Below are 14,458 nucleotides of genomic sequence, written 5' to 3'. Positions count from 1 at the left end.
GTGTGGGCTAAAGTACTGTTATGTTACTAGATGGGTAGTTAACCTATTGTTCTCTATTTTACTGGTTACCTGGTTTTTGGTCTAATAAAAAAATGACCTCCTAAAATGTGACTTATACACTTATGCGACTTAAATACATATATGTGGATGTGTATATGTGTATATGTGTATATGTGTGTACGCGTATACGTGTATACGTGTATACGTGTATACGTGTATACGTGTATACGTGTATACGTGTGTATGTGTATGTGTGTGTATATGTATGCATACACATGTATATGTATATGTATGCATATACATATATTTGTATGCATATACATATATTTGTATGCATATATATATATATATATATATATATATATATATATATATATATATATATATATATATATATATATATATATATATATATATATATATATATATATATATATATATATATATATATATATATATATATATATATATATATATATATATATATATATATATATATATATATATATATATATATATATTAGTATGCATACACATGTATGTGTATATGTATATATATTCCGATTCATTGTGCATTATTTGGCCAGTGCGACATATATTTTTTTCTATGCATTATTTGATGATTCCAACTTATACTCAATTGTGAGTAATAGTCTGAGAAATACAATACTTAGTTTATGCTAGTTGCCCTGGGCCATGATTTATAGCTTGGGCTGTAGGCCATAAATATGAGCTTGTTACATAACAAATTGAACTCGTAAGTCGAGTCCTTACTGCATAAAGTGATGTGCCAATCAGAAGTGGTTGACTGCTCACTTGTGTTCAGGACACTGGCTAGTTGTCGAGGTTTTCTCGCAACTGAGGCTCTTCTGGGCGAGCCACGTTTGTTAGCAATCTTAACGCTGAATGCTCAGCACTGTGGGATGTTTTTGTTTTTTTTTCTTCCGACAAGTCTGCGGCGTCTTCTCGGTGCGTGTTCAAATGAAGCCTGACGCCACCAGGCCAAGGCGGCAGACCACACTGACCCGATTCACCCAGGGCGGAGGGCTCCGAGAGACCCTCTCCTACGAGCCACCGGGGCCGCCGTATACAAATGCCACTCAGTGTGGCTAAAAAGAAAACAGTAATCCAATGAAATATTAAATTTATTTTTGAACTGGATTAAAATCCCTGAATATTCAGTTTTTTATAGATCTAAAACAATGTTTATTTTAGCTTTTTAGATATATTTTAGGTTTTACAAAATGATTTTTGAACTAAAAACAAAAAAATGATCCTAAAACAGAAAGTGAACTCCATTTCTGTGGGCTGGACCATTTTAGATATAATTTTTATATTTTTTTCATATAAATTGATTAAATGAACTGGATTAAAGGCCTCGAATATTCAGTTTTTTAACGATATACAACAATGTTTATTTTAGCTTTTTTAAAATATATTTTTAGAGTTTACAAAATTATTTTTGAACTAAAAACACAGAAAAATGGATTAAAAAAATAAATTATTGATTTAAAAGGGTAAAAATCAGGAAATTTAATATAAATCTATCCTCTTCATTTTAACTTGATCCTAAAACAGAAAGTCGGCACTCACGATTAACTTTCCCGGGCCACACAAAATGATTCAACGGGCCAGATTTGGCCCCCGGGCCACCACTTTGACAACTTAACCTTATATAAACAGCCCTCTCTCTGCCTAAAACACAGATAGAGCATTAGGACAGGGCTGAATTGAACAATGTAAACAATGTAAACTTTCGAAAGCATAAAGTGGAGAGAAGGGGGGGGGGGGGGGGGGGGGGGAGTTTTTCCGGGTTTCTTCCGAGGGAGTAAACTGCATCAGATGTGATCATCTCTAGCCAAACACAGGAAGGAAGACAAATACGTGACAAACTCATCCCCCTCCTAACTTTGCTTGGGTATAAGGGAGGGTCGCCTCAATCACAGATGGTTGGACGTGCAACAGTTGGCGCAATGCGGAGGGAAAAAAAAATAGGACAAAGAAATGCAGAAGGATATGAGAAGTCGGTCGGTGAATTGAAATGTGGCGCATTATGAAAAAAGGGACTCATTTGTATACAAATTGCGGATTCTCAAGGATACATGCAAAACAATACATCTCTAGGGGTGGAGTCTCTTTCTGAAAATGTGTTTTGAGATAAGAGGGACAGATGATTCTCTCAGTTCAAATGGAATGGAAGTCTACTAATGATCAACTCATTTAAATTCAGAGTAGGCTGAAAAAAGCTACATTTGACAGTGACGATTTCAATGGAATGAAAGTGAAAGAACACCAGAATGAAGTACAAAGGGGGAAACCTGTCAATCAATGTCAGCTTCCTATCATCAGAATTTGGAGAATGCTTTTCTCTAACTTATCTCCCATGTGAAGAGAAAAACGCCACAGAACAGAGCAAGCTACAAGTTTTACCCTAATGAGGCATTCCTAACCAATCTTGACAGTCATTTTTATGTCCGTTTTTTTAACTAGTTCTACAATGTCTTCCGTGTCTGTACTTGCTACTGTCCTGCAACTGCAGGCAAGAAATTTCCTGAATACGGGAAGAAATACAGTTTTAAACTCTACTCTTCATTTTAATTTGATCCTAAAACAGAAAGTTAACTCGATGTCTGTGGGCCGGACCATTTTAGATATAATATTTCGATTTTTTTCTTGATATATTGATTAAATGAACTGGATTAAAGACCCTGAATATTCCGTTTTTTATAAATATAAAACAATGTTTATTTTAGCTTTTTTTATATATATTTTTAGATTTTACAAAATGATTTTTTAACTAAAAACGAAGAAAAAACGGGTTAAAAAATTTGCAATTATTGATTTAAAAGGGGGGAAAATCAGGAAATTTAATATACATATATACTCTTTATTTTAATTTGATCCTAAAACAGAAAGTCAACACTCATCATTGACTTTCCCGGACTATGGCGGGCCAGATTTGGCCCCCACACCACCACTTTGATACCTGTGCCATAAGATGAGACAGCAAAGTCATTGACATGGGTTTTAACCTTTTAGGCTTCTTTTGAGTCATAGCTTTGGGGCAAACAAGGGGATAAAAGCAAAACGTAGCCGACTTAGAAGGATGGGGCAGACTTTCGAGCCAGGTTGCGACGCTGTTAAACAGTGGGGAAACCGGGAAGGGGGTCAACGTCGGACCCTTAAGTCTCTTGGGCCCTTAAGTCACTGACAATGGCGGGCCCTCTCCATCTTCCAAGCAAGGGATGCTATCGACGGAGGAGGCTGGGGAATGTCTGGGCTAGAGGGACAGACTCCGAACCCTGGGGGAGCAGGACTATTAGAGGCTTAACGCCAACCCCCCCCCCCCCCCCAACTCCTGAATTGTGAATTGTTTTGTGGCATTGGGCTGAGATAAGATGAAAGTTAACTTTGGAGCAATATCAACATTTTCCCGTGTCACCCAGCGGAATTATGTGATCCAGATGCTTCATCTGTGGTGGATAGGCGCGACCTCGTAAATCTTGGAATAACAGCGTACTGACATGGGCTTTATAGTCAGGCAGTATGGCTGTTGGGCGTATATAACAACGAGACTTTTACAGGTCATCGTACGTCCAGGAGAGAAGGGCAAAGGAGAAAGGTGAAAGGGTCTGGCAATTACGTGGTAGTGTAGACTGATGCTGGGTTTAAAATGGGGAATGGTCATTAGTTTATTTGGCTTGAAAAGGAAGACAGGGCCAAAAGATAAAGTCTGGAAAAATGCTGTGGGTCCGAAAAGTTGTAAAATGACATTGTTGGGATCATTTTTAGATATAATATTTAAAAAATAATAATAAATGGATTTAAAGAACTGGATAAAAAGCCCTGAATATTTTTTTTTTTTTTATAGATTTAAAACAATGTTTATTTTAGCTTTTTTAAATATATTTTTAGATTTGACAAAATTATTTTTGAACTAAAAACACAGAAAATTGATTAAAAATGACAATTATTGATTAAAAAGGGGAAAATTTGTACATTTAATATACATTCATACTTTAGATATAATATTTAGATTTCTTTTAATAAATGGATTAAAAACCCTGAATATTTAGTTTTTTATAGATCTAAAACAATGTTTATTTGAGCTTTTTTTAAAATATTTTTAGATTTTACAAAATGATTTTTGAACTAAATACACAGAAAAAAAATATTAAAAAATGACAATTATTGATTTAAAAGGGGGTAAAATCCGTAAATTTAATATACATCCATACTCTTCATTTTAGATATAATATTTAGATGTTTTTCTTTATAAATGGATTAAAACCCCTGAATATTCAGAATTTATAGATCTAAAACAATGTTCATTTTAGCTTTTTAAAAATATTTTTAGATTTAGCAAAATGATTTTTGAGCTAAAAACACAAGAAAAATTGACTTTTCCAAAATAAAATACTTTAACTATTTCAAGAGTTTCACCACTCGACGACGACTGTCCCACCAAATCCTTTTGGAGTCATTATTGCAAACCCTGAATGAAAGACTACACTAAAAAAAACTCCTTCAAAAACAGCTTACTCGAAGTAGTTTTGGCATAAACAAACCCGAAGATAAGACGACCGCTGCAGTGGCGGGGCCTGTTTTTTTCAGTCGCCTATTTGGCATGTATATACACAACATTTCTTGTCAAACACAGGACGTCCAGATAAGAGCCAGGCGGGCGGTTACGGCGACCCCAAGGGGGAGACGAGGCGACACGGGGGCCTGTGCAGCCTTTGCATCTGCACAGCACAGTGACCACTAATAACTCTTGCGCTTGAATGTTTGCAGACATGCTGCCCTCTCTAATCCCAACCCAACGATTGCAAGAGGACACGAAGTGAGAGAAGATTTTCATCCCTGCTGCATGACTGTTGTAAACACCGAGTACGGATACAAGCTCACGCCAGAGGTGGCAAAAGTACTTTGAGTATACTGTATTTTCACGACTATAAGGCGCAACGCATTATAAGGCGCACCCTCAATGAATGACATTTTTTCTATATATAAGGCGCACTGTATTATAAGGTGCACTGTATTATAAGGCGCACTGTATTATAAGGCGCACTGTCGATTTTGGAGAAAATCTAAGACTTTTAAGTGCGCCTTATAGTCGTGAAAATATGGTACATAAAAATCCTTGAAAAACAAAAATGTCCTATAAATTTGACAAAATAAAATAAATGTATCAAACAAGTTTTTGGGGGAATTTCTTAGACCATTGAAAGATTAAGTACCAGCGGAACTCATTTTGATACAAAAATGTGGTGTTATTTATTTTTAGTTGCTATTTACAAACTTTTTAATGATTTTAAATTGTCCGTATTGGACTGCTATCAAATCAATACTGGTGAGATATATCGTGAAAACAAAATCTGATCGAATCGAAAGAATAAAAAAAAAATTAATAAACAATTAATATCAATGGGACATATTTCCTATATGCTTAATAATAATAATAATAAGACATAGGCTTGTCATCATCATTGACTCGACAAAAGCCTAATTGTCATCATACCCAGCTGCGTATGACAAAATTGGTAAATTTAATCCCATAATCCTCATTTTGTTAATTTAAAGCAGGTTTTGCATAAGCAAAAAGATGCTACATTTGCTAAAGACCAATGTAAAATTATATGAGCTTTTAAAAAAATATTTTTAAAACATTTACAGGACCTTAGATCTGCGACAGTACTCTTAAAACGAAATATACGTAGTTTTTATCGAATGTGCTGAGTGAAAATACTCGAGTAAAGTAAAGCCACAAAAAAAAAATGCGCGACTAACACAGCCGATGATGATGATGTAGCTTTAACATCTTACTGGTCTGGACTCAGTGGGTGGCTTGTTGCGGTTGCGCCTGTTTGACTTGGGGCGCTCTGGGTGCACCAAACGTTGATGGGAAGCTCGGTATCGCGTGCCCTGCGGTGTGCTGGGAATTGGAGAATGAGGGCGTTTGTTGAGTTTCTACCCAACGGCTGTGCCAGACAGGTCCAGCCAGCTCCAGCATACACCCACACTCCTCAATTCCAGCCTTTCAGACCGTGCCCCTGTCTCATGGTGGCGCACTAGAGGAGGCCCAAGGTGAGAGGTGGGCTCCTCCAAGAGATGTGCCCATTAGTAGGACATATATAAATATACATACATATATATATGTATATAAAATACAAATGTGTATATATATATATATATATATATATATATATATATATATATATATATATATATATATATATATATATATATATATATATATATATATATATATATATATATATATATATATATATATATATATATATATATATATATATATATATATATGTAGTATATAAAATACAAATGTGTATATATGTATATAAAATACAAATGTGTATATATATGTATATCAAATACAAGTGTATATGTATGTATATAAAATACAAATGCGTGTATATATGTATATAAAATACAAATGTGTATATAGATGTAAATACAATACAAATGTGTATATATATGTATATAAAATACAAATGTGTATGTAGTATATGAAATACAAATGTGTATATTTATATAAGTATATAAAATACAAATATGTGTATATATATGTATATAAAATCCAAATGTCTGTATATATATATATATATATATATATATATATATATATATATATATATATATATATATATATATATATATATATATATATATATATATATATGTATATAAAATACAAATGTGTATATATATGTATATAAAATACAAATGTGTATATATATATGTATATAAAATACAAATGTGTATATATATGTATATAAAATACAAATAGCCACTACTCATATCTAAACCAGCACTCTAAAACGTTGCTTATGATAGCAAAAAATAAATAAATAGAACAAATTTTAATTGAAGAAAATATGATTTCTAATTTCAACTGCCGTATTTACACGACTATAAGGCGCACTTAAAAGTCTTAAATTTCCACCAAAATAGACAGGGCGCCTTATAATCCATTGCGCCTTGTATATGGACCAAAACTAAAATTGTTATCACGATAAAATCAAATCGGGGGCTGCTTATCCTAGCTGTGAGAGGACGGTGTACCCTATCCACTGATATATTAGATTTTATCGTAATAAAAAAAATAGTATTGGTCCATATATAAGGCGCACTGGATTATAAGGCTCACAGTCTATTTTGGAGAAAATTGAAGACTTTTATGTGCGCCTTTTAGTTGTGAAAATACGGTAGATTTTTCATCGTTTTAATCGAAATGCATATTTAGTAGTTTGCTGAAGACTGGCAAAGTAAAGTATGGGAGATCCGTAGTATTTGGCAGCTTTACTACATATCGTATTTGCAAAGACATGAACATGTCGGCCAAACATTGAACCCGTTGGCCCCTGAAAACGTTCCTGCTGCCCAACCCACACCTGTGGGGGGGGGGGGGGGATTGAAAGAACACCCACTGCCACTGAAAGTAACAGTCCGAGTGGCAAATGCACGACAGGATAAAAATGAATTCAGTTTATGACGATTAAACCCCTAAATACCAGCACGCCGCACACAACTCATTACCCCTAATACCGCAATAAAAGAGAGGCCAACATCAACTTCTCGCATTGTGAGATTGGATTGGCCCAGCAAGGCCCACGGCTACCCAGCTAAAAATGTTCTAACGTGTGCAGTTAGTGAGAAAGTTGAAAGTCAGGTGGTGAAGGCAGTCAGCCATGGGAGAGGGGATCAAAAGTGGAGCCATGGAGTTAATAGATGCTGGAACTTTAAGCCCTGGAGTCTTCCTTCTCGTTTTAATAAAGCAGTACGGCCTCTAGCTGAGGGAAGGGAGGCTTTTACGAGTATGTTTTTAAATATTGACTTTTGGTAGTAGTAGTCTGCTTTTATTTTGCCACCATTTACTTTGATTAAGTTGACTAAATCAAGGGGTCGGGAAGTTTTTTTGACAGATAGCCAAGGGTGTCAGACTCGGGTTGGTTCGCAGGCCGCTTTAACGTCAACTCGATTAGATATAATAATATTTAGATTTTTTTTTTATAAATGGATTAAAAGAACTGAATTAAAAGCCATGAATACTCATTTTTGTATAGATCTAAAACAATGTTTATTTTAGCTTTTTTTTAAATATATTTTTCGATTTTACAAAATGATTTTTGAACCTAAAACACAGAAAATGGAATAAAAAATGGCAATTATTGATTTAAAAGGGGGTAAGTCAGGAATTTTAATATACATCTCTACTTTTCATTTTAATTTGATCCTAAAACAGAAAGTCAGCACTAATGGTTTACTTTCCCGGGCCTCACAAAATGATGTGGCGGGCCAGATTTGGCCCCCGGGCCGCCACTTTGACACCTGCGCTATAGATAAAAACTAATGTAGTAAAAAATATGATCAAGTGGCGATAGAGGTAAAGTCAACACCACTTCGAGACTCAGCTCCTTCACTAGTGGTTTCCATATTTTACCTCACAGGTTAGTGGCGAGCCATATAGACCCATTAAAAGAGCCACAGATGGCTACCGAGCCATTGGTTCCCTTCACTTGGTTCTAAAATATCTTTAGGTATGGCTATGCAAAGTCCAAAAGGAGATAATACAGTATGAGGATAATTCAGTTCAAGTCATAACTGACTGTGTACAATAGCGTTTAACATGCTAAAAATCATTGGGCATTTTCCCTAGGACAGTATTTACTGGATGTGAATGTTTTTCTTCCAAACAACCTTGTTGACAGAGAGGGAAGTCTGCATTTTTCTGCTCCCAAGCCTTCAGTTAGTTTGAAAACATGGAAGCCACCGGCAATCAAAACCGCAGACACCCACTTACCTGCTTGGTCCGAGGCAAGCTAAATATTGACTCGTGGAAAAGGTGCAAATCGCTAATAAGCAGACGTTAATTACAATTTATTGCTGGTTATTGGGATGATTTACTCAAAGTGGCATCTGTGAAGTTGTGTGGTCGGGACGGTGGGCAAATATTTGGCGTTTGAGGCGCACAAAACTGCTAATTCTGCTCTTTTGAAAGACTAAAATGTAGAAAAAAACTAAAAAGAAAATAGATTTTTTTCCGCCAAATGAAATAGTCTCAACTCTCTTCATTTCGTGTTTGTTTAAATATATTATATTTAATTTTTTTGGTGTCTGCTGCTGCTATGCGTGTATTCAAGTAGGGGCTGGGTGTTTTTTTTTTTATATCTTTAAACGTGTCAGCTTTTGTACAAAGGTGTCTACTAAAAACATCAGCATTTTATGTAGGTATATATATGTATATATATTATTTTATTCATGACATATTTAGTATATATTTGATGTACTTTTGTGCACAACGTGTAATGTTCTTCCCTTCTTGAGGGACTTGAAAATCTGCCAAACTAATCAGTTTATATGTACATATAGTCAATTAAAAAATGGCTGAGTGTTAAGGCCAACTGTATGCATGCATGTATATATGGGCAATATATGTATATATGTGCAATATATGTATATATGTATATATGTGCAATATATGTATATATGTATGTATATATGTGCAATATATGTATATATGTATGTATATATGTGCAATATATGTATATATGTATGCATATGTGTGCAATATATGTATATATGTATGTATATATATATGTGTATGTACACACATGTATGTACAAAAGTAGTTTACAAAAGTTATAGCTCTAACTGACCTGCAGCAGCAGCCTCTCAAAGGCCAAGCAGGCATCCCAACGGGGAAGCAGAGGGTGTCGGAGGGTCTGCGCCGTGGCTAGTCCCAGCTGAAGCACCCCGCAGTGATTCTCCAGCGCCCCCGCGTCCCCTCGGAACGGTCGCGCGTAAGAGCACAGCTGCTCAGGGGTCACTCGGCCTTGAGGAGATGGAAAAGACGGTGTTAAAGGTTGCAACATATACATACTGAATTTTCACGACTATACGACGCATCGTATTTTTAGCCGCAGTGTCAATAACGAGTGCTATTTCTGTATTTTACACACACAAAGGATGCACCGTTTTTGAGATGCAGCCAGTCAAATAGAAGCTAGCTAGCTTTTAGTATTGGTCCATATATAAAGCGCACTGGATTATTAGGCGCAATGTCTATTTTGGAGAAATTTTAAGACTTTTATGTGCGCCTTATAGTCGTAAAAATACGATATTCTACAATATTATGGATTAAAAATAAACAAGAAAGCAGAAGGACAACACAAATTGGGTAACGCATCCTGATGGGAACAGTGTTATGCAGGAATAGTACAAATATACAAGAAGAGGGTGAGCGACACCCCGGGCGGAAGCAAGTCAACACAATGCCGAGGTGCCCTAACTAATAAGACTGTGACTAATACGTGTGAGGCCGAGCCGCGTTGAAATTATTTACAGAGAGTCCCGCAAAGAGGCGGCAAAAGCAACACTAGAGGATGGACAGTGGGGCCTTGGGGTAAAGGGACGGGGGCACGCATTAACTCCCCCGTAACGACCACGTCTTCATGTTGATGCTCTGAACAAGCACCAGATGTGGGAGTATTTCCTGTTGGACTCGGGCGGTCAGTGTTTTCTTTAGCGAGGCCAAACACACCAGGACACATGGACAAGGGCCTTCCAGAATGCTAAATAGATACATAGATAGATACTTGGTGTATACAACTCCTTAGGCTAGCATTTCAATTTGTATTTTTGACCATAATAGTAAAGATATTACAAAGGACAAATGAATGTTTTTGCCTTTTTTGTGCTCTTCTGGAAGTTGCCTCAAGGTACTGGGAGGAATTATGTTTGGCCTGGTTTGTTAGTGGAAATGATTGGAAAGGACAGTATATGTTGCATTTTTCAAAATCAAATGAACTATGATATTAAAGTGAATTAATTTTTCGTAGTTTTAGCAAAAATCGTCAATGGAGCATTGGTTAATACACGCAGTTTCTGAAGAAAAGCAGGCAAAAACAATTAGTAGTCAGAAATATCACTCATATATATATATATATTTCCCGGAAATAAAACGAAGAATAATTACAAAACTAAACTCTTTGACAGCAATCTTTCCCGATGTGTTGATGCCAAACTGTCTACAAAAGGTAAGATCAAATTTCATGTAAAAATTAAAGCATTTTATATAATAAGCTTCAGTGCAAAAGCCTGAAAAGCTCTATTGTAAGCATATCCCGCCATAATTTTTTTTAAAAAAAACTCCTGGCAATGTAACCCTCTCAGCCTCCACTTGCCAAGCATAATTCAAGCCCAGAAATGCATCCAGTGCCAGTTCCAAGCAAAACTCCGCCGGCTAATGGCCGACTAAAACGGCACGTTGTTCGTGGATCGGAATCAACGACGAGGATCCTGTGAACCCCGTTCTTGTTAAAGACCTCGGATTGAACCGATAAACTTATCTGTGCTAACGAACGCTACTTGGTGAGTCATTAACGGACGGATTTCAAAGAAAGTATCAAAGTTTTAGAAAAATAGAACTGCATGGACAAATTAGTTCACAGTTGGCTTCACTTTGGGGTCTCAATTGGCCACATGCGATATGAGTTGAATGCGACACACTACGAGCAAATAAACTAGGCCCTTTTACAAGTTTTTGTCAGTACCAGAGATTAAATACATCACTTTTTAGCCTCATAATAACAAATAATGTAAGCAAGTATCTTTGGAATGTGTGAGTTTATAAAGTGGAGCGATAGAATTAGAGTCAAAATTTTTATGTGGTCATGTTTATATCTCAAAAGATTGCCCGATTGAAATAAATGGAAATGACATGACGTAAACTGTTCCAGAAGTCCCCAAAAGCCCTCAAAGTTGTTTTTGTAAAGTACCGTATTTTCACGACTATAAGGCGCACTTAAAAGTCTTAAATTTTCTCCAAAATAGACAGTGCGCCTTATAATACAGTGCGCCTTATAATACAGTGCGCCTTATAATACAGTGCACCTTATAATACAGTGCGCCTTATATATGGAAAAAATGTCATTCGTTGAGGGTGCGCCTTATAATGCCTTATAGTCTTGAAAATACGGTATTTAAAAAAAATAGGAATGTATACTTTCATCGATGACAAGAAATTTCCCGAATATGGGATGAAATAAAGAGTATTTACGATGTACAATCCAGTTACGCAGTAGCCAAGACAATTTTCCCAAAAACTGTATAGTGGTATACAATGACACTAGCATCATGAGAAATATATGATAATTTAAAATAAACAACATTCAATTAATTCATCATCAATCATTCATTCTTTTTGCTATTCATCCCAGTCAAATGTGATTCAATCAGCTTTGTTTACTGCAAATATTTCCAATTTTGGCACTAAACAATGGCTCAAACCACAAGCTGGGTCACTTGTAGGTGCAAATCTACCATTTACTGTGCTATAAATATTTTAGCCTATAATCAAAGCCTTGAGGGAAACAAAAAGGCTAGAAGGGCAAACGATGATTTAGTCCAGCTACTTGAAAGCGACTGTAGGTGAGCAGGGGTGAATACGAGGCTAAGTGATGTAGAATCTCCGTGTGTGGGGGTGGGGGAGGGTTGACTTAGAGCTCACCTCAGTGGCTGGACAGCCCTGTGAGTAACTCTCTGTTGAAAGGGGACATCGGGACCAAAAATGAGGGAATTTTAGTATTTATGTACCTAAAGTGAGGACAAGTAGAGGACATTTTAGGTCCAAGCTGTTATATGTGGGATTGGAGGTCACAGGCTAAAAGTGGCTATGACGGATACAATCCTCCACAGATTTATGTTTGGGTACAATCCTCCACAGATTTATGTTTGGGTCGTTGGCTGGGACATAAGCACTACATCTATGGCTGTAAATGGTTTAATGTCGTTAACTTTATTCATAAAAACGAAAATGCAGTTTTAAATGTATAGCATTTAGTTCTCAAAACCTCTCTAAAGCTATTGTTACGGATGTTGACACTAGAAAGAATCGCGTTTTTTGGCCTTACGATTCAACCCTTCATAAATCCGCAAGATATTACATACGCCAACAGATATGGACAGATGGACAACGATGATATAGCTGTTCCAGAAAAAGTTCCCCAAATGCAACAGATGAATTCCAGACACAACTACATTCACACGTTCCACACAACGGGGGAATTTCATCATCCAAATGCGCAGTGCGAAAGCTGACAGGTCAAGCGAAGGTTCTGAGAAAATGCTTCATTTTCTTGTTCTCTCGGTACATGAGCTGATCCTGTTGAGACATCAATAAGCCAAAATGGGCCGGAGTGGGTGTCGGAAATCTGGCGTGCGTGTGGACTGAAGGACTATATTTCGGAAGTAGTCCAGGGAAGGTTACGGTTTTAAAAAAAAGAGGACTCGTAAATTAAATTCCAACGTTTCTGATGGAATCAATACAATTTGTAAATCTAGGTAGTCTAGTATACAAACGTAGTAAAAGTGTACCGTATGTTCACGACTATAAGGCGCACCGCATTATAAGGCGCACCCTCAATGAATGACATTTTTCCATTTATAAGGTGCACTGTATTATAAGGCGCACTGCATTATAAGTGCACTGCATTATAAGGCGCAGTGTCTATTTTGGAGAAAATGTAAGGCTTTTAAGTGTGCCTTATAGTCGTGAAAATACAGTAATTGCTATTGACTTCCAGGTATGAAGTACTCACTACACAGTCACCTCTAGAGCCAGCCATTGTTGATGTTTTGTATTTTATTTGTATAAAATCTTGCAGTGGGGGAGGAGCTATATGATGGAAGATTTTGTAAACTAAGATGGCTGATCTGCATATTTAACAGTATTGTTTCATTTCAGGCGTTTGTGTTTTTTTAACATCCGACAGTAATGGTTTTTCGTTTTTGGTTTTCTGTTTTTTCCATATATAAGGCGCACTGGATTATAAGGCGCACTGTCAATTTTGGAGAAAATTTAAGACTTTTAAATGCGCCTTATAGTCGTGAAAATACGGTATTTATTTTTCATTAACATAGACGCCCTCACACATTAAATACAACACAAATGGACTTGTTCTTCCGATATTATTATTCTGGTCCTCATCCAAAGAAGATTTGTGTAAATTGACGTTTAAATGGAGAGTACCACCCTGGGCTTAGTGTCTGTTTGCATCCGACATCGGGCAGTCAGCAACCTCATTGATCGGGGTTAAATGTTTGGATGGCCCACAAATTACGCCTTTAAGCACAAACCTGCCTACACGTAAATGCTTGAGAGTCTGAGTGTGCGTAACATACAGCACTTCACACAATTTGCCTGTTACCAGACACCCCCCCCCCCCCCCTCACACAACATTACAGGAGCAGAGGGACCAAAGAGGGCTTGCCTATTTTATGCCAGATGCTAACTTTCACACTAACTTTAAATGTGTATGCGTGTATGCTGACATCAACCATGCAATGTGAGTAAGAAGGTTGCATAAAGGTGAACATGCACATTGGGACTAATAGATCTGTGTTTGTGCATATTTGTGTGTGTGTCATAGCGTGA

At 36.5% G+C, this 14,458-nt stretch overlaps 1 protein-coding gene across 9 annotated transcripts in view; it reads right to left on the bottom strand.

The window, feature by feature from the left end:
* scfd2 (sec1 family domain containing 2) overlaps positions 1 to 14,458 on the bottom strand; it is a 90,035-nt gene that overhangs the window by 64,780 nt on the left and 10,797 nt on the right. For all 9 annotated transcript variants that reach the window (XR_013326351.1, XR_013326348.1, XR_013326349.1 and 6 more), the window contains exon 5: positions 9,681 to 9,856. Coding sequence is in view for 3 of the 9 variants with exons in the window: in XM_077716808.1 (XP_077572934.1) it covers positions 9,681 to 9,856 (176 nt within the window). In the remaining 6 variants the exon portion in view is untranslated. The remainder of the gene's footprint in view (positions 1 to 9,680; positions 9,857 to 14,458) is intronic.

This window comes from Stigmatopora nigra, chromosome 5 (assembly GCF_051989575.1).
Source record: "Stigmatopora nigra isolate UIUO_SnigA chromosome 5, RoL_Snig_1.1, whole genome shotgun sequence".
Classification (NCBI taxonomy): domain Eukaryota; kingdom Metazoa; phylum Chordata; class Actinopteri; order Syngnathiformes; family Syngnathidae; genus Stigmatopora; species Stigmatopora nigra.
The sequence above is the reverse complement of the archived record's forward strand: the minus strand, read 5'-3'. Positions and strand labels throughout refer to the sequence as shown.